Here is a 23,722-nt window from a genome sequence, read left to right on the forward strand (position 1 = left end):
GGGTCAAGCCCATCCATCCATCATTCACCAAGTGCCTGCCCTGTGGCAGGCCCTGGGCTAGATTCTGGGGGCCCTCAGGGAGTCTCAGACAGTGTGGGTGCCTGCTTTTCTCGGAGCCAAAAGTGATGCAGCATCAGCATCAGCATCAGCATCAGCTGCATCTTTGATTGTGAGCACAAAAGGTGCTTGTGAGAAGTGACACAGGGCCCAGCTGATGAGCCTTGATGGCGCCACTGCAGGCTTTGCATCCTTGTCATGTGTCACCTCCTCCATGATTACTGTGATCATTGATCATCATCCTGCAAATAACAGCAAACATGGCTGAAGTGCCGACATCATCCCCAGTGTTGGAAAGCCTGTGGAATCCCGAGTCTGTCATCTAAAGCTAAGGAATGAGCCAAAGGCATTCTCTATGGCTTGAATGCAACACGAACCAGAAAGGCTGGAAAGCTCTTGGGAGTCGGAGTAACTGAGAAAAAAGTGATGAGCAGCCTGGGACACTCAATGTCCTATCAAATGGGTGCAGCCCTGGGATTCCAGGACTGGGCTTGGAGGTGCTTCCTGTGCATGGTTCCAGACCACCCTTCACAGGACATTCTGTGCAGAAAAATTACACTTTTCTCCTCTAAAAGAAAGCCCAACACCAAAAAATACCTGCCCCTGGAGAAGCAGGACCCTTGGGGATTTCTAGCTGATTTCTGCTGCCAGCAACACAGAAGTACAGCAGCTCCTGCAATGCCAGGTAGAGGCAGGAGAATGTCCTTCCTTCCTACCCGGGAGTATGATGAAGATGAGGTTGGAACTTGAGGGGATGCATGGAAAATAAACACGGAGTAGCACAATCCCAGATCATGTGAATGATGGCTTCCTGTTGAGGCTCACACACTCCCCTAACAAAAGCCCACTTTCTGAGGCCCTGGCCCCTGCTGGGGGCACACTTCTTGCCTGATCATGGACAACCATCCATGTCAAGAAGATCATGGTCCATCCCTATCCCACTTCCAGAAATGAGACCCAGCACAGGTACCAATTATGGTCTTCTTGGCACATCAGGACAACTCAAATTGTCTGGAAGTAGTGTGAGTGGGGTCACTCTGTCACCTCCAGACAATCATCCATGTTGAAAGCAGACCCACAACAGAAAACCCAACAAAGAAATGGACAAAAGATCTAACTATCTATTTCACCAAAGAATATAAGAGTGAAATACATTGGGGAAATGCAAAAGATAATGAACAATGAGATGCCATCGTACACCCACCAGGGTGGTTAAAATTAAAGAGACTGAGCATGCCAGCTGTTGGTGAGGATATGGATCAACTGGGAGTCTCATACACTGCTGGAGGAAATGCAAGACACTTCACCACTTTGGAAAACAGACTGGAAATCTCTTATCAAGTTAAACTTACCATGTTATCCAAGTATTTTCCTGAACAAAATGAACACCTGTTTTTCATTCTGTGTTCACATAAAGACACTTAAATATTCGCAGTAGCTTTAATTATAAAAAGCCAAAAACTATAAGCAAATGTCCACCAACTTTGAAATGGATAAACCAATTGTGATATATCTATGCACCAGAATACTACTCAGCAATAGAAAGGAAGTATAACACATGCAGCAAAATAAATGAATCTCAAATACTTATGCTCAGTGAAAGCAGCCAAACAAACAAACAGAAAAGAGCACATACTTTATGATTCCATTTCTATGAGCTTTCAGAAAAGTAAACCAAGAGAACCAGAAACAGTATCAGTGGTTGCTAGCTGCCAGGGGTCAGCAGTGAAGGGAGGCAAATGACAGTGAAGAGACACGAGGGTGAAGAGGACGAGCTCTATCAGGTGTGTAGGGTGGCTATACAACTGCATTCATTTGTGAACCCTCACGGAATTGTACATTTAAAACCTACTATACGTAAATTATGCTTCGAGACAGCTTACTTTTTCCAAAAATGGACCCCAACTCAAGTGACTATTTTCACATCCCTGGAAGTCAAGGCAGATATTCAGCAAGTAGGCGCTGGCATAGTTGTATTTGCTAAAATCCTGAAATGCTTCCACACCCACTGGGGAATCACTCTTGCCTGAGCTTCTGAGTTACACCTGTGCCCCAGTTCTTCTCTGGGTCCTCCTGGATGTCCCTAGGAGATCAGACAGCAGGGTTAATACCTGCTCAGAAGGGGACTTCCTGGACCAGCTAAGGTGGACATCCTTTCTGACTGTTCAGGGCCATATTGGGTAAAACTGATTTAGAAAAATAGATGGTACAAAGCTGAGCTCTAACTCGGCTAAGGGCCCACTAAGTCGCTGCCAGGCTTATTGTGTTTAGATCATGCATTCTCAGCAGAGGTGAAAATTGATTCTTGGCAAGGAGGAAGACTAAAAGTCTTAAATCTTATAACAATTTGTGGCCCACCAAAGGGCCTCAGCACATGAACAGATACCCACAATATCTGTAGTACTCACATTTCACAGGGTGTGGGGTGGTCAGAAAAAAAAAATGTCTTAAAAAGGCTCCTTAGGCCAGGTGTGGTGGCTCATGCCTGTAATCCCAACACTTTAGGAGGCAGAGGCAGGTGGATCACCTGAGATCAGGAGTTCAAGACCAGCCTGGCCAACATGGCAAAACCCTGTCTCTACTAAAAATACCAAAAAAACAAAAAACAAAAAACAGGGTGTGGTGGTTCGTGCCTGTAATCCTAGCTACTCAGGAGGCTGAGGCAGGAGAATTGCTTGAACCTGTGAGGCAGAGGTTGCAGTGAGCCAAAATCATGCCATTGTACTCCAGCCTGGGGACAGGTGGTTTTTTTAAAAAAAAAAAAAAAAAAAAGCTCCTACATAGGGGCGACTATGAGAATAAGGTTGAGAAACACTGGTTTAGCTGCAAGAATTCTATCTGTGATAGTGAGAGCTGGACACCACAGCCCCAGCCCCCAGGCCTAAGGGTGGAATTCCCACCTGGGAGGTTAACCTATGTAGAAGGTGTCATGGGCATATTTAGGTGGGAAGTGGGAGATCCGCTGGGAATGTGGGAAAGGGGAAGGGGCCACACGAGCCCTCGCAGCCCTTTATACGATTCCCCTTCTGGGGAAAAGCAGTCACTCACTCTCCCTCCTATGAAAACCTTTAACCCAATTCAACTCAACAAAGGCCCAGGAGGACCCATGAGGACCAGCACCCTGCTAAGCTTAGGTTAAATATAGAGAGAGATGGCTGCAACTAGGACTGCACACTCGGGTCTGGCAGAGAGACATGTAGAAACCCAAGGACTCCCACTCTTTGCTCCCAACATCTTATCTTTCCTTTCCTATCTGGAGTCCACAACGGCAGAATTGCACTCAAAAGGTCTGGAGTTTTCAGCTGGTATACGCAATGAAGACAACTTCCAAATTAGAAGAAATTAAGTGCTGTAGCGGAGTCTCCAGCTTTGTCAAGCTCAGCTGAACCACAGCCTCCTTGGAAACACTTGCTTTGTATGCTGATACATTATGACAATACTATAATTGTTCTCTCAGTCTTTTCCCAGATATTTAATAACAACGTGAAGTGGGAGTTGCAAAGGTCAGTCCTCCTGTAGAATGAGCGTTGTTCTCATTGTCCTTTCCTGAATAGCCTCTTCCATTTGCTAGGCTGTTCTATGCCAGTGAGCCCTGGTGGTGGAGGCCTGGTGCTGTTAAAGCAGCGGCGCCACCTACTCAGGGCAGAATATTCTAATTTGCTAAATGGTCCAGTGTCATCGTCTGTCTGCATCATCTGTATAAACACACACACACACACACACTCCTCCTGTGCTACCCACACTTCAAGCCCATGAATGGAAAGAATGTTAACTGCCAAAACCGGAGAAACCAGGTGATACACATATTTGCATACTTACTTGGGCAGTTACTCTTGTGCTCTGCTTAGGTGAGAAGATTCATTTTCTAGGACCTCAGATCAACAGAGTCATATGCCTATGTTAAAACCTTAAGTGCATGCTGAAAGCTCACAATAGTTGACAAATGGGTCTCTCTTAGCAGGATGCAGTATGTGAGCAAAGACTAGGAAGCAGCAGGGCCCTGAGCTCTCATCTCTCCTTAGCATGTTCCAATGGCCTGCCTGATCTTGTGGCAGTCATTCCTTCTCTGTGAACCTCAGCTGCCACATCCATTAAATGGACCTAATTCGCTGTCTGTCCAAAGACAAGACTCTTTTCCAATGCTGAGATCTGTGACTCTCTTTCTGAAAACATCAGAGGGCAGCTTTCAGGAACCACTGGAGCATCTGGGGCATTTCAGTGCAAGGGTTGCTCAGAAGTCTGCATGCTCAGATAAGGCAGGGAGTAACGGTATTATAATTCATTATCCGTGTGATGCTGTTAGTAAATGTGCTTCATGTTTAGGCAGGGCTTGGTTTGGTAACTCAGGCACCATAAAAGAGGGCGATGTAGCCCTGGCAGTCTGTGTCAGAGAGTAGCTTTGTACCTAATCCTGAGGGCATGATAGTTGCTAAGGAACCATTGAGATGCAAATGAATTGGCAAATACTTAGCAGCAAGATACCAGAAAAGGGTGGGGAGGAGATGCTCTGAACAAGTCAGTCAGGTGAGTGAAAGGAAAATTACTTTCTCCTGATTGGGAAAAGAAAGCCAAGGGTTTTCATGCAGAGCAGCAGCATTGTGCTACTGCGTTTTTTTTTTTTTTTTTTTTTTTAATCTGTTCTCTTTCTGCTTAGCTGGGAGTAGAGGAAAATTGGAGCCAAGGGCAGGGAAGTTGGAAGGGCAAATGGAGCCTTCTTATGATAAACTAAGCACATTTTAGATCCCTCTGTCTCGAATGAGAAAGAGACATCTAAGGTATGAAAAAAGTACTCTGCAAAGCACTTTGAAGATCTGCCTTCTTATACAAGACTCGAAACCTAAGGGAAAAAGTACATCAAAAACGGAATAAATACTCTACTGATGTAATGGAAATAACAAATGGAAATAACAGGTGAGACTAGGCCATGATTGATAATAGTGAAAAAGAAGGGAAATGAGCCAGCTCACTGTACCTATGAGTATGCATTTCTTTCATTCTTGCATTCCAATGGATATCCAATTTAAATGCAGTGGTTAAATTCAGAAGCTCTGGTATCTACATTGGAACCAGGGGATTACAGTGAGAAATATGGCTCTTCGCCCATGGCTTTTCTCATCTTGCCCCTAAATAGGAACCCTCATCCTTCAGTCTAGTTGAGATGCCCTAGTCTAAAAATCACTTTGCCTTTAACCAAACACCACTGCTATCTGCCTATTAATCACTTTAAACTTGATCACAATGCTCAGAAAGATAGAGAACATCCCATCAAGACAGAACCTATTTGTCTGGCTGTCTCCAGATCTCCCTCCCTGGATTTTTAACTTTGCCATCACTTTGTTTCCCCAGGTTTTCATCTTCAGGACCATCACAGCCAGATTCCTCCTTCTGTCAGAATCCATATACCTTCCTCTATTGTACATACCATCTCTCTTACTTGGGTGCATCATTTAGCTGTCCCAGGAAGATTGATAGATGTGGCCTATCACTGGCAAGAACGCCTCCCCAGCACCCATTCTTGCTTCTCCTAAACAAGTACCCTGACAGTTTTGTGACCGGCTCTCCTCCATCTCAGGTCAGGCAGCTTGATGGGTCTGAGCGACCCCTTTCCTCCCAGCTGTAGGATTTCAGAGACACATAACCCAGGCCTGGCCCATGAGTGTATTTCAATCTCCCTGGTGATAGAGATTGGTGCATAAAGAGGCTCAGGACCCAAGGGAAGCCCAGGAGGCAAAACTTCATTATTTGCTAGAGCTACAAGGAGTGAGAATTTATCTTTCTACTGAAGAAGTTTGAGGCTTCCAGCAACCACATGACCATCTCGTGGGAAAGCCTGTCTGAGGATAAGTCAATGTAAATAACTGTGCTGATTAATCTCCATTCATCCCTGCAGATCCATTCTCTACTTTTTTTGCCATTTTCTGTGCCTCTGACCTCTATGAACTGCATCAGCCACACTTGCATGCCCTCTGCGTTCTTGTTGAATTCATCATGGGAGGTGCTGGTAGGAGATGATGTGTAAGAGGAGGAGAAAGGGTTCAAGGAATACAAACCCTCCTCCTTCAGCCCCCATGGGGAGTATCAGCTTCCCACTCTTGTCAGTCTCTGGGTACATCCCCATCCACATCAGTTCCTTTAATGTTGTTCAGACCTCTGTAGAGAGCCTCTTCATTAAACCCTCCTCAGTAAGCCCTGTGAGAGTGCTGTCTGTTTTCTGCCAGGACCTTGGTGGATACAGACACAGAACTAAGGAATGAAAACAGGGAGAGTCCTGAGACAGCACTAGTGCCCTGGATATAACCATAACCAATGTCCCAAACTGCTTACCAATGACAAGTGTCAGTAACCACCTACTCTTTGCTTTCCTCCAGCTTGAGTTGAATCTCTGTTACCACACTGACAGATAGGACTAATGAAACAGGTTAGGCTGCTGGTGGAAACCCCTGAATGTCCACCTTCATGAGACAGGGAGTTAGGATGGCTATTGATCTTGGTATCTCATTCCTACACACTCCCATCTCTCTGGCAACATTCTACCTGTCCTCCAAAGTCAGTCTGTCTCTCTCTGACACACTGACACACACACACACACACACACACACACACACACACTCCTTGCCCAAATCTTTCCCACTCTAAGTCTGACCCTCTCATTGGGTTTCTCCTAGCAGCTGATGTGTAACTGCTATACCACATCCATCAGAGTCTATCATATACCCTGTTACAGCCTGTAGTCTGCATCTCTCTGTCTCCTCCACCAGCCTATTAATCAGTGAGCTCCCTGAAGGAAAGGCTGTGTCTTCTTTATCTTTGTGTTTTCAGTTCCAAGTACAATGCTTCTCATGTAGATGCTCAATAAATGTGTTCTGAGTATTTGTGACACTGGTGGCTCCTAGGCAGTGCTGACAGTTCTCTGTGCTCCCACTCCCCATTGGCCTCCTGTAGCATGTGAGCTCTCAAGTCTGGGAGTAGCTCACAGCTTACTCGGACACCCAAGAGATGGGGCTGTATCATCTCTCAAGGCCACCTATTCCATCTTAGTTCAGCTTAACTGAAAAGAATTTTGTAATCAAGTGAAAATCTATCTCCCATGCAGAGTAAACCTAAGCCCACTTGCTAAGAATGCACTTTGAGTATTCACAGACAGAGAGGCTTTCCCTTCCCCCATTTTAAGTTGCCCAAGCCTGCACCCATCACTCTCAATCACATTACTTGTTTACTCCCTTTACAGCTCTTTCCTGAAATTATATATACATTATTTGTCTTTTTCATGCCTGTCTGTCCCTCCAGTAGGATGTATGCTCCCAAGGGCTGTAACATTTCTGGTTTCATGCATGCTGCCTGGTACATAGTAGGAGATTAACAGTATTTGTTATTAAGTGTTGAATGAACGAGGTGTCATAGCTGTACCCCCTTCCTAGCCTTCCCCTAAGCCCCTTTCTAGGTTTATCTAAACCATTGTTCTCCTACCTCTCCTAAAACATTTCAGTTATTAATTGTTCCAACCCCAAACTTAGTGGTTTTCCACGATGATAACATTTATTTTGTTCAGGAATCTGCAGTTGGGCAGGGTTCTGTGAGGAAAACTTGTCTCTCCCTACTCAGAGTCAGCAGGGGTGCCTGGAGGATGGGGCTGCCACAAACTGGAGCCTCTTTCATTCACACTTGGCCTCTCATGCTGGCTGTGGGCTGGGACTTGAGCTGGAGGTGGGGCTAGAAATTCTATATGCCCCCTTCATGTTATCTGGGTCTCCTTACAATATGGTAGCTGGGTGACAAGGGCAAGTATTTCAGGAGAGAGAAAGAGAGCTGGGTGGAAACTGTGTTGCCTTCTATGACTTCACCACCAAAGTTATGCAGAATCACTTCTGCCATATTCCATTAATCACAGTGAGTCCTAAGGCCAACCCATATTCAAGGGGAGAGGAATGAGCTCCACATTTTGATAGGAAGAGTATAAAAAATTTGCAGACATATTTTAAATGACAACACAGGACATAATCTCAGGTTTTTAAGTGTCTGTTGATCTCTTCCTTCTTGTTATTTATTCATTATGTCACACTTATTGTCATGTGCCATGTGCTGGGGACACCATGACAATCAGGATAGAACCCATGCTGTAGAGGCTCGCATAGCTGTGGGGTACTCAGCAAAATACACACACAACTGGAGACCAGTGTGGGATGTGCTCCGCCAGAGGCAGAGGCAGCTGTGGGGGCACCCAGAGGGCAACCCAATCCAGTGTGGGGCAGGGGAGAAAGCCTTCTAGGAGGAAGTGATCACTGTGAATTCTGAAGAATAATTTATGGTTAGCCAGAGAATAACAGTAAGACATGCAACACAAGCAGAGCAAGCAGGTGCAGACCCAGAGACACAAGGGGCAGATGAGTCAGGCAGGCCCCTGTGTGGATGAAGAGAAGGAGATGCTCAGGGCATGTGCAGCTATATAGCATGTACACCTGTGGGCATGTATGTGTACACATGGACCTGTGTGGAGCTGGGAAAGGAGGTGCTGCTGGGCAGGAGGCAAGGAGGACCCAGGTGATATAGGGTCTTGCATTTGTTGGCCTTGAAGGTGCTAGGGAGCCAGCAATGGCACCTGTGGTGTGACCAGGATAAAACCAAATGCTATACTATGGTTTGACACCCAATGTGTGTTCTGACCAGTGCTTGCTGCAGGCCTCTAAGCACCTGTCCAAAGTGTGGTGGATTTTCTGATACTGACACCTTGTTCCTTGCCCTCTAGCTTATAGCCTGAATTCCACCATCCCAGACCATTTGGAGGTATTGCCAAAGGAGCTGAGAGCATCCCTGGATGGGTTTCCTGGTCCTGTGACAATGGCCCTCAGGAGCAGACAGCCCTAGAGGAACCCGCACAGATAGTTCAGGAGCAAGAATTCACATGAAACCACCTGGAATGAGGCCCCTTCCCAATCCCCCTACCACCAGCTCACCTCCCGGCTCCAGCCTCAGCGTCAATGAGAAAGCCAAGGGCAAAGGTCCTATGTTGATGTGCTGGAAAAACAGCAAGAGGAAAACAACAGAACAATTAACTGCAGCACACAGCTGCCTTTCACAGATAAGGCATTCTCTCTGCTGCCACCGTCGATGAAGCCACCTGCAATTATTTCTCATCCTCCTGCTCAGCCCTTTCCACTGCCATGGCTCCAAGGGGGACTGGCCACTGTCCAGTGAGGCTAGGATGCTGAGGGGTTTCTCTCCTCAACATCCCCACATGTTCTTCCATGCTCAAAGCTGATGCTAAATCCTAGTGCCCTTCTCTGATGTTGTAAGTCTGCATCTGGCCAGATGGACAAAAGCAGCCAGAGCTCAAGAAACAACATGGCCCCAGGCCAAGGGTAAGCAGGACAGAGTCCACAGAGAGGAAGTCAGAGAAGTGCCCAAAGAGAAACACCAGCAGCTGGCCCTTCCTCTGGAAGGTGAGCCTGTGGAGGGAGTACAGGAGATCTGCATTGTGCCCTGATTCCTCCCCTCTACACACACACACACACCAAGATCCAGGCACAGATGCCAACTGCAGCCATCCAAGCAACACAGCTCAAAGACAAGATCTAGACGGACATTGATATGGTTTAGCTGTGTCCCCACCCAAATCTCAACTTGAATTGTATCTCCCAGATTTCCCACCTGTTGTGGGAGGAACCCAGGGTGAGGTAATTGAATCATGGGGCTGGTCTTTCCCATGCTAGTGTCATGATAGTAAATAAGTCTCATGAGATCTGATGGGTTTATCAGGGATTTCCACTTTCACTTCTTCCTCATTTTTCTCTTGCTGACACCATATAAGAAGTGCCTTTCACCTCCTGCTGTGTTTCTGAGACCTCCCCAGCCATGTGGAACTGTAAGTTCAACTAAGCCTCTCTTTCTTCCCAGTCTTGGGTATGTCTTTATCAGCAGTGTGAATATGGATTAAGACAGACATGCAGCAAAAAGCAGCCAGTAATGACCACAGTGGGGGTCTGACTGTCAGGGGCACATGGGAAAGGCAATGTGCAACAGGAAAATGCAAACCGAGAAGGAAAAAGTTTTTCTTCAGCTGTAGAACAGGTGGGACAGCTCCAAAGAGTGAGAAGAGCCTGGCCACAGGGTCCGAGCATTGACACTAGAGCAGGACTGTCTCTGCCTTTGATGGCACTGAGCAGGACAAGGATAGACATCTCCTGGTTAACACATGCTCCCCGATCTAATTCATAAATAAGCAAAGTGATACAGAAGAGTTGACTGAACTGGGAGGCAGAGGCCCAGGAGTTTGGCAAACTTTGTTTTGAAACTTCACTCTTGAGCCAGTTAACTTCTCAAAGCCTCAGCTACCTCATCTGTAAAATGGGAGAAAAAACGCTTAGATACTAAAGGTATAGAGGCCAATACGTATAAAGTGACCAGCACATGACAAATACTAAGTGAGTGGTTGGGAGTATGATCTAATCTTGGATCCATCATTGCCAGCCTGTAGGACTCCTGAAAAGTTTCTTTCCTTTCCTAAAACTGACCTCCAGTCCAGCTTCAATACTGTGCAGACAAGCCTGACCCCTTGCTGGCTCCCTCAAGCTAACACAGCCCCCATAATCAGTCCCAGGGACCTTAGAAGCTACCGCCAAGCTACAACCTTGGGCCCTTGCTCCCCTTGCTTGTCCCCTCCCTTTCTGGCCACCTGCCTCTGCCCATTTCTCTGTTCATTATCACCTTCACAGGGGAATGGAGAAGCAGAGTAAGAAGGTTAAATTCAAATCAGTCATTTTGTCACTTGCTGCGAGGAAGTGGGAGGGGAGAGAGGAGAGATGCAGGGCCTCAGGTGCAATCTGTGGGCAGAAATGAGTCCTGGTAATTCTCAGAAAAATCTCCTGTTTCCACATTGGCCGAGTTCTGCTCTAGAGAACTCTGGGGGAACCTTCCACAGCAGCCTCCTTAAGCCTCTGCTAGCGGTGTTGTCTGCAGGTGCTGGGATTTCACCTGACCTGGAGAAACATCTGTACTGGTGATGGAGAGGGAAACAGGACTTTCTTTATCACCTTTTCCCTCTTTTCACAAGTAGATCATCTTCAAACCTCAATCACCAGCAGGGTTATTATGGTGCAGTGAAGGGCCCCCAGATCTTCAGCTTTGGGCATCCTCCCACAGAGCTAACCCTCCATGCTTGCTGGAGAGTGAGTGAGCAGATGAATAAAACGTTTTATCTGCCCTAGAAGGCTGGAGCATGATGAAACATACCCATTTGCTGGGCTGTGGGAGTGAAAGCTTTTCATTCACAAAGTTGGAAGTGACTTACAAGCCAGTTACAGTGAGAGGCCTCTGGCAGATAATGCTACCCACTGGTACCATGACCCCAATCCTGCCTGCAACAGCTGAACAGGTCTGGACCTGCTGCTGGCCAATGGGAGGTCCCTGGAGTACAGTCTTCCTCACAAAGGGCACTTAGCCTTCTTGATATTGACTAAGCTCACTCTTACCGATCTCTGATGCCTGAAAATCAGATCCCAGGGTTCCTCCTACAGAAGCCCTGCCAGGCTATGAGGATCCATGCCCCACCCATGATTTGCCAGAGGGTCACCATGCCTCAGATTGGACTTTATCTACAATTGTCCACCCCTGCTGCTACCCTGGGGTGTGCACTCACTCCAAGTCCCTGCTACTCTCTCTGCCATAACAGTCCTTCCTCCAGTCTATTCAACAATGAGAAAACAGGCACAAGGAGGGAAGAGAGCTAACCGTGCACTTGTTTGCTTCCTGTACTTAAAGTCAGGTAGAAAGTGGTTTTCCATCAACAAAGAAGAACCAACCCGTTGCCCACTAGGCCTCCCTGGGAAGTGTGTTCCCATCTTTTTAACCCCCAGGGAAATGATCAATGAAAGCCAGCCAGGTAGCTCTAATACATCAGATATTAGGGATCTTTGATGGGGCAGGAGGTCCTGATCTCACTATTCAATGCCCCCCAACCCAAGCACAACCAAACACTATGACCCATCAGCCACACCTGTAGCTGCCACTTGAAATGGAATCTACAGAAGAAGCTGAAGAATTTCTCATACAAAATTTTGCTTTTAAATATGAAATCTTTCCCAAGGCATTACTTTATTACAGTAATTTCCTCAGAAGGGCAGACATCCAATGCTCTGTTTCTCCACCATCTTTGGAGACATGGAAATCTGACAGAAATATTCAAGTTGCTTAAGTGGCTAGTGCAGAAGAGGGAGATATAAAAAGAGCTCTTCCAAAGAATGCAGACTCTTGGAATCCAAGTGCAGGAACACCATCTCAACAGTCAATGGAGGGCAGGTAAAGGTTCCATGTACCCCTTTCCACTGCCTCCAGAAACACACAGGGGTCCCAGCTCCAACTCTTTTGAGGACACTTCTCTGCTGATCATTTCTTCTTTGGGAGGGCTGGTCATGGCAGAGACAGGAAAAAATATACCAGTTCTAATGAGAAAGTGTGCTGCAGGACAGGTCTCCAGCCCTGTGTCTATGTGTGTACAGGGCTATAATAGGGGTGGGGGTAAGAGGGTAGAAGGAAGGTGGAGAGAGAGAGCTACATGGAAACTGGAGCTTGATTTGCAGTGTTGAGACTGTCTGAACATTTTGTTCATCTCTTCTGGCGTGACCATGGAAACCTAAGTCCCCAGGAGCCAATGAAGCCCCCAGTGCTGAACGGCAGAGTCAGCACTAGAACCCTTCCCACCCCTGGATTCCAGCTGATATGAATCTTCCTTCATACAAAGCCTTCAAACGTGGTGGAGTACGGTGGCTAAAAATATAAAAATATACACTACAGAGCTTGACTGCCTGGGTTCAAATCCAGGCTTGGTCACTTACTGGCTGTGTGACCTTACCAAATTACTTAACTACACTATATCTCGGTCTTCGCATCTGAAAAATGGGAGAGGAGTTGATTATAATAATGTCCACCTGTTAGGTTTTGTAGGGATTAAGTGAATTAGATCTCATCAGCAGTTTCCAAATATACTGGTGCCAGACTGTTTGCATCTGCATCATTGGGGCCCCTTGTTAAAATGCAGACACCCAGGCCACTTTGATTCAGCAAGTGCAGAGTTGGGCAAGACCCACTAGGATTTCTGACTGCAGCCTGGTTTAAAAACATTCCCCTGGGCAGTGTTTCCAGGAAGCACATATGCCAGGATCTTCTGGAAAGCCCACTTAAAATGCTAATTTTCAAGATCCATCCAAACCTGCAGAGCTTTTAGGATTAGGACCCAAGAGTCTGTAGCAAATTGCCCAGGTGACATCCCACCTGAAGTCTGGGAACCACTGCCTGGGCTGATATTCCCCTCTTTGGGCTTCCAAACTTGCCCCTACCTTTTGCCCATGCTAGAAAAATACTATGCCTCTAAGCCTCAGTGATACTAAGAACATCTACGGATGAGCTATATATGATTTTTAAATTTAGTAGTACAAATGCATCTTTGATTTTAATAGCATCTTACTTTCTTTTTAATCTAGTACAGAATGTGTCCTTATGTTGGCTATTACTTATCCCTACTCCTATAGTTGGAATAAGTGGGTATCACGACCCATTTGACAAAGAAAGACACTGTGGCCGGGTTAACTGGGTAGTTTTTCCAAGCAACAGAGTTGAGAGATGAAAAGCCAGGTGGAGTACTCTGGCTACATGATCCTACTATCTGTCTCCACTCATGTTGATTCCAGCCCCATCCTCATGGCCGGACCTCCCTCCTTCCATTGCTCCAAGTTCACAAAATTTTTTCAAGCAACTAAAGAACACATAGTTTTGACTAAATAGGAAGTACACATTATATCCAGTGGAGGCGGTCATGGTGCTGTCCTGCATCCCCTCGCACTGCCCTTCTACTTTGGTCCTATTTGCTTTATCAAAGATAACTTCTTAATGGGTAAAATTAAATAAGAGCCATAGCATGCCTCTGCCTCCTGGGCTTTTCTTCTGGGTCATCCATACCCATTTTGTGAAAAAACAAAGCAGGGGCTCTGAGATCTGGGTCTGGGTTGTACAGTCAACAGAAGGCAGAAGGGACTGGAGCGGGACACCATGTGACCCAGCAGGCCCTCCCCGGCATCATGAGCTGCTGGCAGCTCTGTCCCAGCAACTGGGAAGGTTTGAGCTGGGGTTGAGTCTGGACCTCTGCAGTTGTTTACATTGCCAAGACTTTTCCCAAGCCATTGCCCAAAGCTGCAGTGCCCTTGCTCCCCAGCATTCGATGCACGGCTTGAGGAAGCAGCTCCACAAACACTGAGTAATGGTGATCTTTCCATGGTGCACAGAAAATAAAGTCAGCTAATACATGGAATTTTCTCAAATTCACTTTTCTTTCTCAGACATTTTTTAAAAAATTTTTGGTGCCTGAGGCTCAAGCATGTTCATGGACACCCAAAACAGATGCATACACAGCAAACAAATATTAACAGAAAATGCAGAAACAGCCAATTAGTGCCTACCTAGCCCTGCAGCCTGTTGAAGATACGTGGGCTTAGAGTGGGGTTTTCTGCCGCAAACCTGTAATGGAAATGTAACTGCATCCAAAATGTGTGCAGTGAAGTTCAGTGCCCTAGCATTTCATGTTGGGGCATGACACAAAAGGGAACAGTGATTTAGTTCTGTACTCATACATCAGCAATGCCTGCTGGGAACTCACTACTTGTCAAACCTTGAGAAATCTAATACCCAAATACATGTGGACATCCAAGGGTGCCAGGGCCAGAACTTCACTCTAGGCCACACCAAAGAGCAAGTCTCCCGGGAGTATTCTCAGCCATTGTGCCACACTCTGAGGCCTTCTGCAGGTGCATGGGTATTCCTTAGACACAGGGAGTGGGGTAGAGGGAATACTACGAGCAGTTAGCAATTCCAGGTTGCTGCCTCCCAGAAGGGCCAATGTGCTTAGCCCAGGGATACCTCACTTTGAAGGTGGGTGTCTGCTGCTGTAGAAGAGCCTCCAGAGAAGCCCAGGTCTTCCAGGTCCTATCCCAAAGGGCACAAGACAAGGAGCAGCTCCGAAAATGCAAGCAGTTGCCTTCGCTTCACAGACACCAGCAGCCCATTCTCAACAAGCTCTCAGAGCAGGTGGGAAAAGACACTGGTGGGCTTGAAGAGGCAGTTGTTTGTCAGGACGCTGAGCACAGGGGCCTAGCTCTGTGTCCAGAAGGCAGGAGGATGTCAGCATTCTTGCCACCACAGCCTACCCTACTCCCTTCCAAAGACAGACTTCGCTCCAGCAAACCTTTTGCCTGTAGTGGCATCTCCCTCTGCACAGAGCAGAACTGGCTAGAAATGCGGGAGTGTCGGGGGAAAGAAGAAGGGGAGCTCTCTTTCAGTCTGAGTTTCCTACACCCTAAACCAACAGTCCTCCTGCCTAATGATGGGAATGTAAGCCCCCTCCCCTCCTCTGCCCCTCTGGCCAACAACCAGATGCTGCCCTCCCTCCTTCTACCCAGGCAGGGGGTGTCATAGGGTCCTGCTTTCCTCTGGCCGCCTCTCCTCATCTGACCCATGATTGTCACTGTCCCTTTGTCCCTGCCCTGGTCTGGGTTGAGGGCCTGCCTGGCCTCAGAGCAATTTGCCCTGGGGGGCAAGGCCCCACTGAAAAGCCCCTGGAGACCCCAGGAAAAAGCAAACAGACACATGAGCCTCTGAAATCAGCAGGGAGAGCCGCCCCCTGACCACAGCCCAGTTTGGGAGGGATCTGCTGTCCATAGGCAGCTCATTGATCCACTTTCTGATCATTATTCCTCACTCATCACAAACCAAATAACACTGGCCACAGCCCAGCCAGGCGGGAAGGCGGCTCCATGTGTGTAGAGTAGAAAATGAGCCTGCCTGTGTTCATTCTAGGAGTGGAAGGAGTGAATGCTGTGTAATATCCCTGCGAACTGAGTAGGGATCAGGGGGCTGCTTTAATATTCTGCTGAATGTGGTGTTTCTTTTAACCCTTGCTGGAGATATTTTCCATCCACAGAGTCAAGCTCCTTCCTGCCAGGCCACTGGCAAAGTTTCCCAGCTGGACCAAGAGAAGCCACGGCACCAGGGGTAAGTGGCTCCAGAAGGCCTGGGCGTCAGAGCCCTGAATACCTGGCTGGGCTCTGACACAATGGCACCCGCGGGCAGCCTCCACTAAGCAGGCAGGGATCTCTGGCTAGCCAAGAAGAGGGGCACGGAGGATACAGACCACGTCCTGATGCCTGCTGTGTTTCCACACGTTTGCTCTCCAAACTATTTTGCTTGCATGCACAGGAACCCAATGTCAAGACCACGCTCCCCAAAGTGGGCACCCCTCTCCTCTCAGAGACCCAGCCACTGAACCTCTGCACCCTCGAAGAGCAGCGACTGGACCACCCTCTGGCCGGCAAGACACCACCCCAATGCTACAAGTTTAGTCTCTAACTGCCCTTACAAATGTGCTCACCCGGGGCTTTCCTGCCCAGTTTGGGGGTATATATTCCCTTGAATTTCCAATTTCAACTGCTCCCACACGTGTCTCTCAATAAGTCAAACCCAGGCATCCCTGCACCAGGGTGTTGACGGCGCTCCACACAGCTCCAGTCCCTGCACGTTCCAAAAAGCAAACCCCTCCTTGCTCCCCTCCCTACAAAGACTAACAGCCCCTGAAGGCAGCAGGAGACGGAAGGCAGAGAAAAAGCCACCTTCGGAAAAGCGAGCGAGAGCTTTCTAGGCATTAATCGCCGCACCCCCACGCCGCCACCAGAACAAACGCGGGATGCGGTGGTCTTCACGAAAGGCAAGGGAATCTTAGCCGTGCCTCAGGGCCCAGAATGGCCCTCCAGTTTTAGTTTCAGACGGGCAGCGCTTTCCAGAATGGCGGAGGGCACTAAACCATGGTGTTTGGGGAAGTTTTCACTGGGCAATAGTCCACCGGTCATAGTTTCTCGAGGCACGGGTAACAAGCCGAGCGAGCTCCCAGATGGGAACGTGGCGCAGGCGCCAGGAGCTGCGTCTCCCTGGCTTGGAGTCTCCCAGCGGAGTTCCACCCGGCGCAGGACACCAAGAAGTGGGGCCGCTAGCTGGAATGCAGCAGGGCATCACCCCTGGAGTTGGTTTTCTCCAGGCAACTCCAACTCTGCTCTCCAGCGGAGCTGTGTTCCCGGGAGGCTGCAGCGGCAAAGAATTAGGGCGGGGGAAGGGGCGGGAGGCGGAGAGCTGGGCCGGGATTTCCCACAGGGATTCACGAGCGCTACAGCATCCAGGCTCTCCGCTGCACTGGGCACGGTATCTTTGGAGCGTGCTTTCCCCAGCCAGCCGGAGGTACCGCCAAGTCTGAGCTGGCAGAGTGTGACGCTGCCCGTCGACTCCCGACCACCGAGTATCCTCTCCCGGGTGCTGGAGAGGCTGGGAACCTTTAGGTAGGACCGACCACTCGCCCCAGCCCACTCCTGTTCCAAGGCTCAGGTGGCAAAAGGGTGTCCACCTCTACCCGACTGACCCTGGAAACGTTCAGTCCCGCAGCGCCGGGACCACCAGACTGTTCCCCAAGGGTATGGCCAATGAACTCGACCCCTCTCCTTCGGCGGCCACTTACAGGGTAACAGGGCAGAGCTTCTACAGCCCCCGCCCACAGCGCTTGCACGCTGAGCAAAGTCCCCGAGCCCGTGGACTGGAAGCTGGGGAAAGGGAGGTGGCACGCGGCTGCTCAGAAGCGCATCCCTGCCCGAGAGCAGATGGGCGCCGGTACTCCAGGAGCCTACGGCCAGAGGCGCCCCTTTCTCCCCAACGCCCAGCTCTGGCTCTGCCCAGAGCTAAGGAGCATGCACCGCAATGCAGCGGGCTCCATGCACTCCAAGCGGGGGCTGAGGGAGACCGAGGCTGCCAGGGAGTGCTGGGGCGCGGAAGCCGGCAGACTCAGTGAGCCAGTTTCGGACGCTAAGAGCCAGCCGGGGGCGCGCTGGTGGGTGCCACCCAAGCCCCGCGCTCGGCCTTAGCTGAGGCTCCCACACCTCCTTGCCCTCGGTCCCAGGACGCGGGCACCGCGAAGCAGCCGGAGAAACCCAGCGAGCCAAGGAGCACAGCAGTCCCGGGGTGGCAGGCACCAGCAACCAACTTGCTCCATGGAGGGTTCGTTACCTTCCATCGCGGCCACTGCGGATGCCAGGAGGAACAGTAGCAGACAATCCAGGGCCATCGCCGGCCGGCGGCCCCAAGGCCGAGCCCGAGCCCGAGCCCAGGCGGCAGCGCGGGGAGAGCGCCGCGTCCCGGGGCGCCGCTGCACTCCCCGCGGGTGGCTTCTCAGTATCCTTTCGCGCTCTCGCCGGGACCTGACTCTCCGGAGCACTGCGTGGGCGTGAGCAGGAGTGGGCGCGCGTGGGGCGGTGCGGGCGCGCGTGGGTGTGGGTGTGCATGTGTGTGTGTGTGTTTAGGAGAGAGGTGGGTGTGTGCGTGCGTGTATGAGAGAGAGGGGGCGAGGGAGAACGAGCCTGGGAGAGCGCGCGAGAGCCAGTGCGTCCTGGTGTCACATTGCGAGCTACAGCGGAGTCTACGGGAGGACGAGCTGGCCAGACTGAGCGGGAGGGAGAGGGATCCCCCACCATCAGCTCTCTCCCCACCCCTAACACCTCCCGTCCAATCAAGGAATCAAACCTGCAAAATTCCCCTGGCCAATCAGGCGCGAGCACCTCCTTACACTGGCATTGTTAGTTTAAGAAAAACTTTTGCTTGCAAGGCTGCGCGGGAGGGCTCGGAAGGCGCTAGGAGGGGTCCGGGCTCCCCCTCGTGGTGCTCTGAGAGAACCGCAGCGGCCCGCCCAGTTCACCCTGTCCCCACCTAGGGGGCCCAGCGAAGGAGCTGGGGAAGCCTGGTGCCCTTACATCCCACCCATAACTGGATGCGCTGTAATTAATAAATGAGGCTTCTTTCTTCTTCTCTGAGACAAGGGCACCCTGCCTATCCTGTTTAGAGCAACTCCAGGGGCGCACCCGTGCCTCTCCTCCTGAGCTCTTCACTTCCTAGCACGGATTGGTATTTACTAATCGATTTTGTTTATCATGTGTCTCCTCCTTATTAAAATAGGGTCACCATTCTCAGGATTCTTGCCTGTTTTATTCACTACAGAATTCCCAGTTCACAGAACAGTGCCTGGCCTGTGGGAGGCATAGTGCAAGTCTGTTGAAAGAATGAATACTGTTGAGAGAATCTGTGGGTCCTTGCTCCAGGGTCCACTGGGCACCGGACTTGCTTCCTGTCCAACGTTTTACGGTTCTTTTTCTGCAGAAGCCTCTGGTTGCCTTTAGTGCTCACTTCCCAATGCACTGTGAACTTTCACAGAGGCCCTGACCCCAGAGGACAGCTCAGCGCGGGGATACCAGCAGTCACACTGTGAGCTATAAAACAGCACAGATGTTGTGCAAGGTGAGGTGCACTGTTGTGGGCCAGGCCATCAGTGTGGGTGGGAAGGACTTAAGCAGCAACCCGGGACGCAGCCTTGGAGATAGGAGCAATTCTCCCAGGCTCAGCTCTCCACTTTACATTCCTGTTTCTAGAGATGGTCAAGGATTCTAAATCAGAAACTCACCTTGAGGCTGTTATATATTATGCTGGAGAAGAGTCCTTCCCTCCTCCCCCACCCCACTACAGACCTGGTGATGGTCTGGTCCTATAGGGTCAGGGATGACACAGTTAGGTCCCCCTCCTCCTCCTAGGCCTCTCAACCTTGGAAGCTCCAAGCCTTTCCTCTTGGCTGTTAATGAGTTAACAGCAGACAGACATGATTGTTCTTTTGGATGACTCTCCTTTCTGGGCTTTTCTAAATCAGATGCCCGCCCTGTGTGTCTAGTCTCTCCTTTGCTGGGACTGCTTCCTCTCTACCGCAGCCAGACTCAAGTCCCCCAATCCTGACAATTCTTTCCTTCCCTGGCTCTGACCCAGGCTGCCTCCCTCCTCCCCTACCCTCCATCCCACCCCACATCTGCACCTGAAAGGAAGATGTCATCTACCTCCACCTTCTTATGATCCACCTTAATGCCATGCCAGCTTCCCTCTGCGCCTCCACACCATCCACTGTGTCCTGATGTCCCTGAAGCCACCTGATGTCACCCTGGGGAACAACCTGCTCCTAGTTAGCCATCACCCTCCCGCAACCTCAGCACCCACTGACATTGGTGTCCAGTAGTTCTTCTGGGGCTCTGGCCCCAATTTCTGTGGTCCTGCTTCTCCTCCTACCTGTCTTGCTACTTCTTATTGTTCCCTCTGTTACCTGTTTAGCTTTCAAGAGAGGTATCACCCAAACTCCATCCTTGGAGCCTGTCCTCCTGGGGTACATGGGTAACTCCTTGGCAGCTTCACTTGCTTTTCTACCTCCAGCCATCCCCTCATGGATGGACAGATGGATGAGTTTCATACTCCTCCTCCCCCCCCTTTCACTTCATCAGTCACTTAGTAGGCATACATGGCAAAGCCCCCACTCTGCCACATCCTCCTTCTTATGACTTTGTCCCATGCCTCTGCATCTGACCCAGTGTCAGCCCATACTACCTTTCCCTGGACAACTGAAGAGTCTCTGAATGACTGCCCAGCTTCCCTCTCCCGCCTTAATCCTTCCAAACTCTGCTGCCAAACTCGTCCTTCTTAAGCCAAGCTTGATCTTCTCTCTTCTTTGCAGGGCAACCTAGTGGCTCCTCACTGTCTGCTGAAGAGAGACTGACCACTTAGTATGACATTCAGACAGCTCTGTAAGCTCCCTGAAACCTGCTTTCTCAGCCCAGACTCTGCTGGTCTTTCTCTGGGCCTAGGGTATTCTCTTGCCATCCCCACACCCACACCCAGGCCAGTCATGTGCTCACTCATGTAATTCAGGCAGGCCCTGGTCTACCTGTGGGAACACAGTAGACAGCCCCGTTCTGAGGGGGGCTTACCATGTGGTGGAGGGATGACAATAACAAGCAAACAGGCAGTGGCATGTCAGGTGCTGAGAGAGCTCTGGAGAATCACAAAGCAGGAAGCAGCGAGAGAGTGACAGCGGCTAAACATGCTGGGAAGACCTTCTGTTTACTGAGCACCTTCTGCCTCAAGTACTATACTGGATGTTTACTTACACAACCAAAATGAGTTGAATTGAATTTCCTGCCCTCTATTTCTACCCAAATCCCACCTCTCCAGGAAGCCTTCTATTCTGTCCCTCTTCGTAATACCCCTGTGTTACATTTCTGTGGGTAATGAATGGCTCCCTCAGACATGGCTGAAGATAGAACTGACCATTATCCAACTAACTGTGAATGTAACACCTGTGAGCATGCTTGGAGCCCACCAAGTACAGGGATTTCAGGTAGAACCCTGCTAGGGACTTTGAACTTGTGCCAGGATAATTACAAGAACATCACCAACTAGGCCCTCTAAAAATATTGAACCCTAGGCCTGTCGGAAAAGATTTTAAATCAGTAGGGATGAGGTAGGCCTATGATATGGGTTGGCTGTGTCCCCACCCAAATCTCATCTTGAATTGTAGCTCCCATAATTCCCATGTATCATGGCAGGAACCTGGTGAAAAGTAATTGAATCCTGAGGGTAGGTTTTTCCCATGCTGTTCTTGGGATAGTGAATAAGTGTCATGAGATCTGATGGTTTGATAAAGGGGAGCTCCCCTCCCCACCCCTGCACACGTTCTCTCTTGCCTGCTGCCATGTAAGACGTTTCTTGCTTCCTGTTTGCTTTCTATCACAATTGTGAGGGCTCCCCAGCCATGTGGAACTATGAGTCAATTAAACCTCTTTCGTTTATACAGTCCTGGGTATGTCTTTATTAGCAGTGTGAGAACCGACTAATACAGCATACAAATGTGATTTTGTATTCTCCCCTCCCCAATTGACTCTGCTGCACCATGAGGCTTGGAAGCTGCTGTTCTGGATCCCGGAGCTTACAACTGCCCTGAGGCTTCCTTAGGAAATACTCAGGTGGCAAAGTATGAGAGTGGCCAAGGAACTGGGGCTTCAGACCTCACCTCTGCTCCAGTAGCTTTTTTATCTTTTTACTGGGCATCTATATTAGGTTTTATTTGAAAGAAGTGTTCTTCAGCAGGAAAAGAAGGAAGGAAGAGAAAAGAGGAATTCAAGGAGAGGATTAGATTGGGGTGGAGTGGGGAAATTTAACTCGTTGACTACTTCTAGAACGTTCTGATGGCTCAGGCAAGAATAGTGTCATTTTGGGGCTGCTTGTTAATTTCCCTAATAATGCAAGGAACTGACTTTTCTTGAGCAAGTTAAATATTAATTCAGCTTTGCAGAAGATTGATCTTTCTCTAGCAATGGGTTACGATTTGTAAATATCCCTGAAGGCACCATTGGTTTGGGATTCCAAGCCTGGGTGCCTCTTTTCCCCTAAAGCATCTCTTGGCAATATTTTTTTTTTCTGTCTGATGTCAAACGCTCACTTATTTTCTTGATTAATCACTCAGCTATTTGATATCACTAAATCACTCTTTCAAAGTGACAGATGCTTGATGCTAAGGCCAGCAGCTGAGGGCTCTCAGGCACCCAAGGGTGACTGAACTCTTTTACTAAGACTCAGAGAACTGGTTGGGGCAGTCAACCAGTTCACTCCCTACCTCTAAACAGTTTTGTGTCTAAATGTTTGGAAAGCATTTCTAGTGAAAGCAATTGCACAAGTCCCTTGATAATTCTACCCAGTATAGCTGTTCTATTAGAATTTTTCTGCTCACTTATAACCCACATCACATACATATACATACATACATATATATATATATATATATATATATATATATATATATACCTTTTTTCATTCACTACTTATTAGTAAAAAGGGTATACAAATAGCATCCATCGTGAGGATGATCATACACATGTCTTGTACATGAGAAGATTTTGTTGCCACATCCAAATAAAAGGTTCAGTCACACACTCCATGACCCAGGTGACCTTTAACTAGAATCTTAGGCCACCAGACATATTTTCATCAATTCTTTTTTGAAACACATGTGGATCCTTTAAGATTTATTTAAAACACTTTAATATGGATAGTAGACAAATAACAAAAAGCTTCCTTTCCCTCTTTTGTGCTTTCTCCCAACGTTTATTCAGCAGCAATTCTGTGCCAGTTGCCTGCAAAGTGCTAGGGACCAAGTGATGCCTGGGACCCAGCCCCTCCCTTTAAGGATCTCAGGGTCTCCAAAGGGAGACGGGTTTTAAAAAATGAAATGCATGATGGGACTTTTCATCCAAAATGGCCTCTAGCTAGAGGCCTTCAACAAGCCTCTCCTTGTTTCTTAGGAAAATACCCCAGCAAATCCAGGCAAATATGAAGACTTATAAAACTAGAAGAACAAATACTGACAGACAACCTAATTGCCAGGATGTGGAAGAAACTGACAATACTTATAAGGTACATCAAGCTGGATTGAGAAAAATCTATCAAGCGTATGTATGACATATGCCAAGTTCTCTCTCTCTCTCTTTTTTTTTAAGAGAACTTGCTTTAAAGACATAGTAGGGAGGTATATTGTAATTTCCTCTCTATAGATACTTGACTCAAACTCTTCGGATCTCTACTAACTCATGGAGTAAAAATCTATCATTACCATCATTGTTCAGTTTCAAGCTAAACAAAGACCAGTTGCCCTGGTCATCCTCTCGTTTCCTTAGTGTCTTACACTTAGAAGAGCTTAAAAATGAGAGAAACAACTGGATAGATGGATGGGCTG

At 48.7% G+C, this 23,722-nt stretch overlaps 1 protein-coding gene and 1 long non-coding RNA gene across 5 annotated transcripts in view; one reads left to right on the plus strand and one right to left on the minus strand.

The window, feature by feature from the left end:
• EPHB1 (EPH receptor B1) overlaps positions 1–18,573 on the minus strand; it is a 438,054-nt gene extending 419,481 nt beyond the window's left edge. For all 4 annotated transcript variants that reach the window (XM_078354180.1, XM_008983781.5, XM_078354179.1 and 1 more), the window contains exon 1: positions 18,139–18,573. In XM_078354180.1, coding sequence (XP_078210306.1) covers positions 18,139–18,196 — 58 coding nt within the window. In that variant the 5' untranslated portion in view covers positions 18,197–18,573. The remainder of the gene's footprint in view (positions 1–18,138) is intronic.
• On the plus strand, positions 17,225–21,785 carry LOC144579926 (uncharacterized). The gene is made up of 2 exons (XR_013528628.1): positions 17,225–19,419; positions 20,669–21,785. It is a non-coding gene; the product is annotated as an uncharacterized LOC144579926 (long non-coding RNA).
• Positions 21,786–23,722: the final 1,937 nt, after the last annotated feature.

Source organism: Callithrix jacchus, chromosome 17 (genome assembly GCF_049354715.1).
Source record: "Callithrix jacchus isolate 240 chromosome 17, calJac240_pri, whole genome shotgun sequence".
Lineage (NCBI taxonomy): Eukaryota > Metazoa > Chordata > Mammalia > Primates > Cebidae > Callithrix > Callithrix jacchus.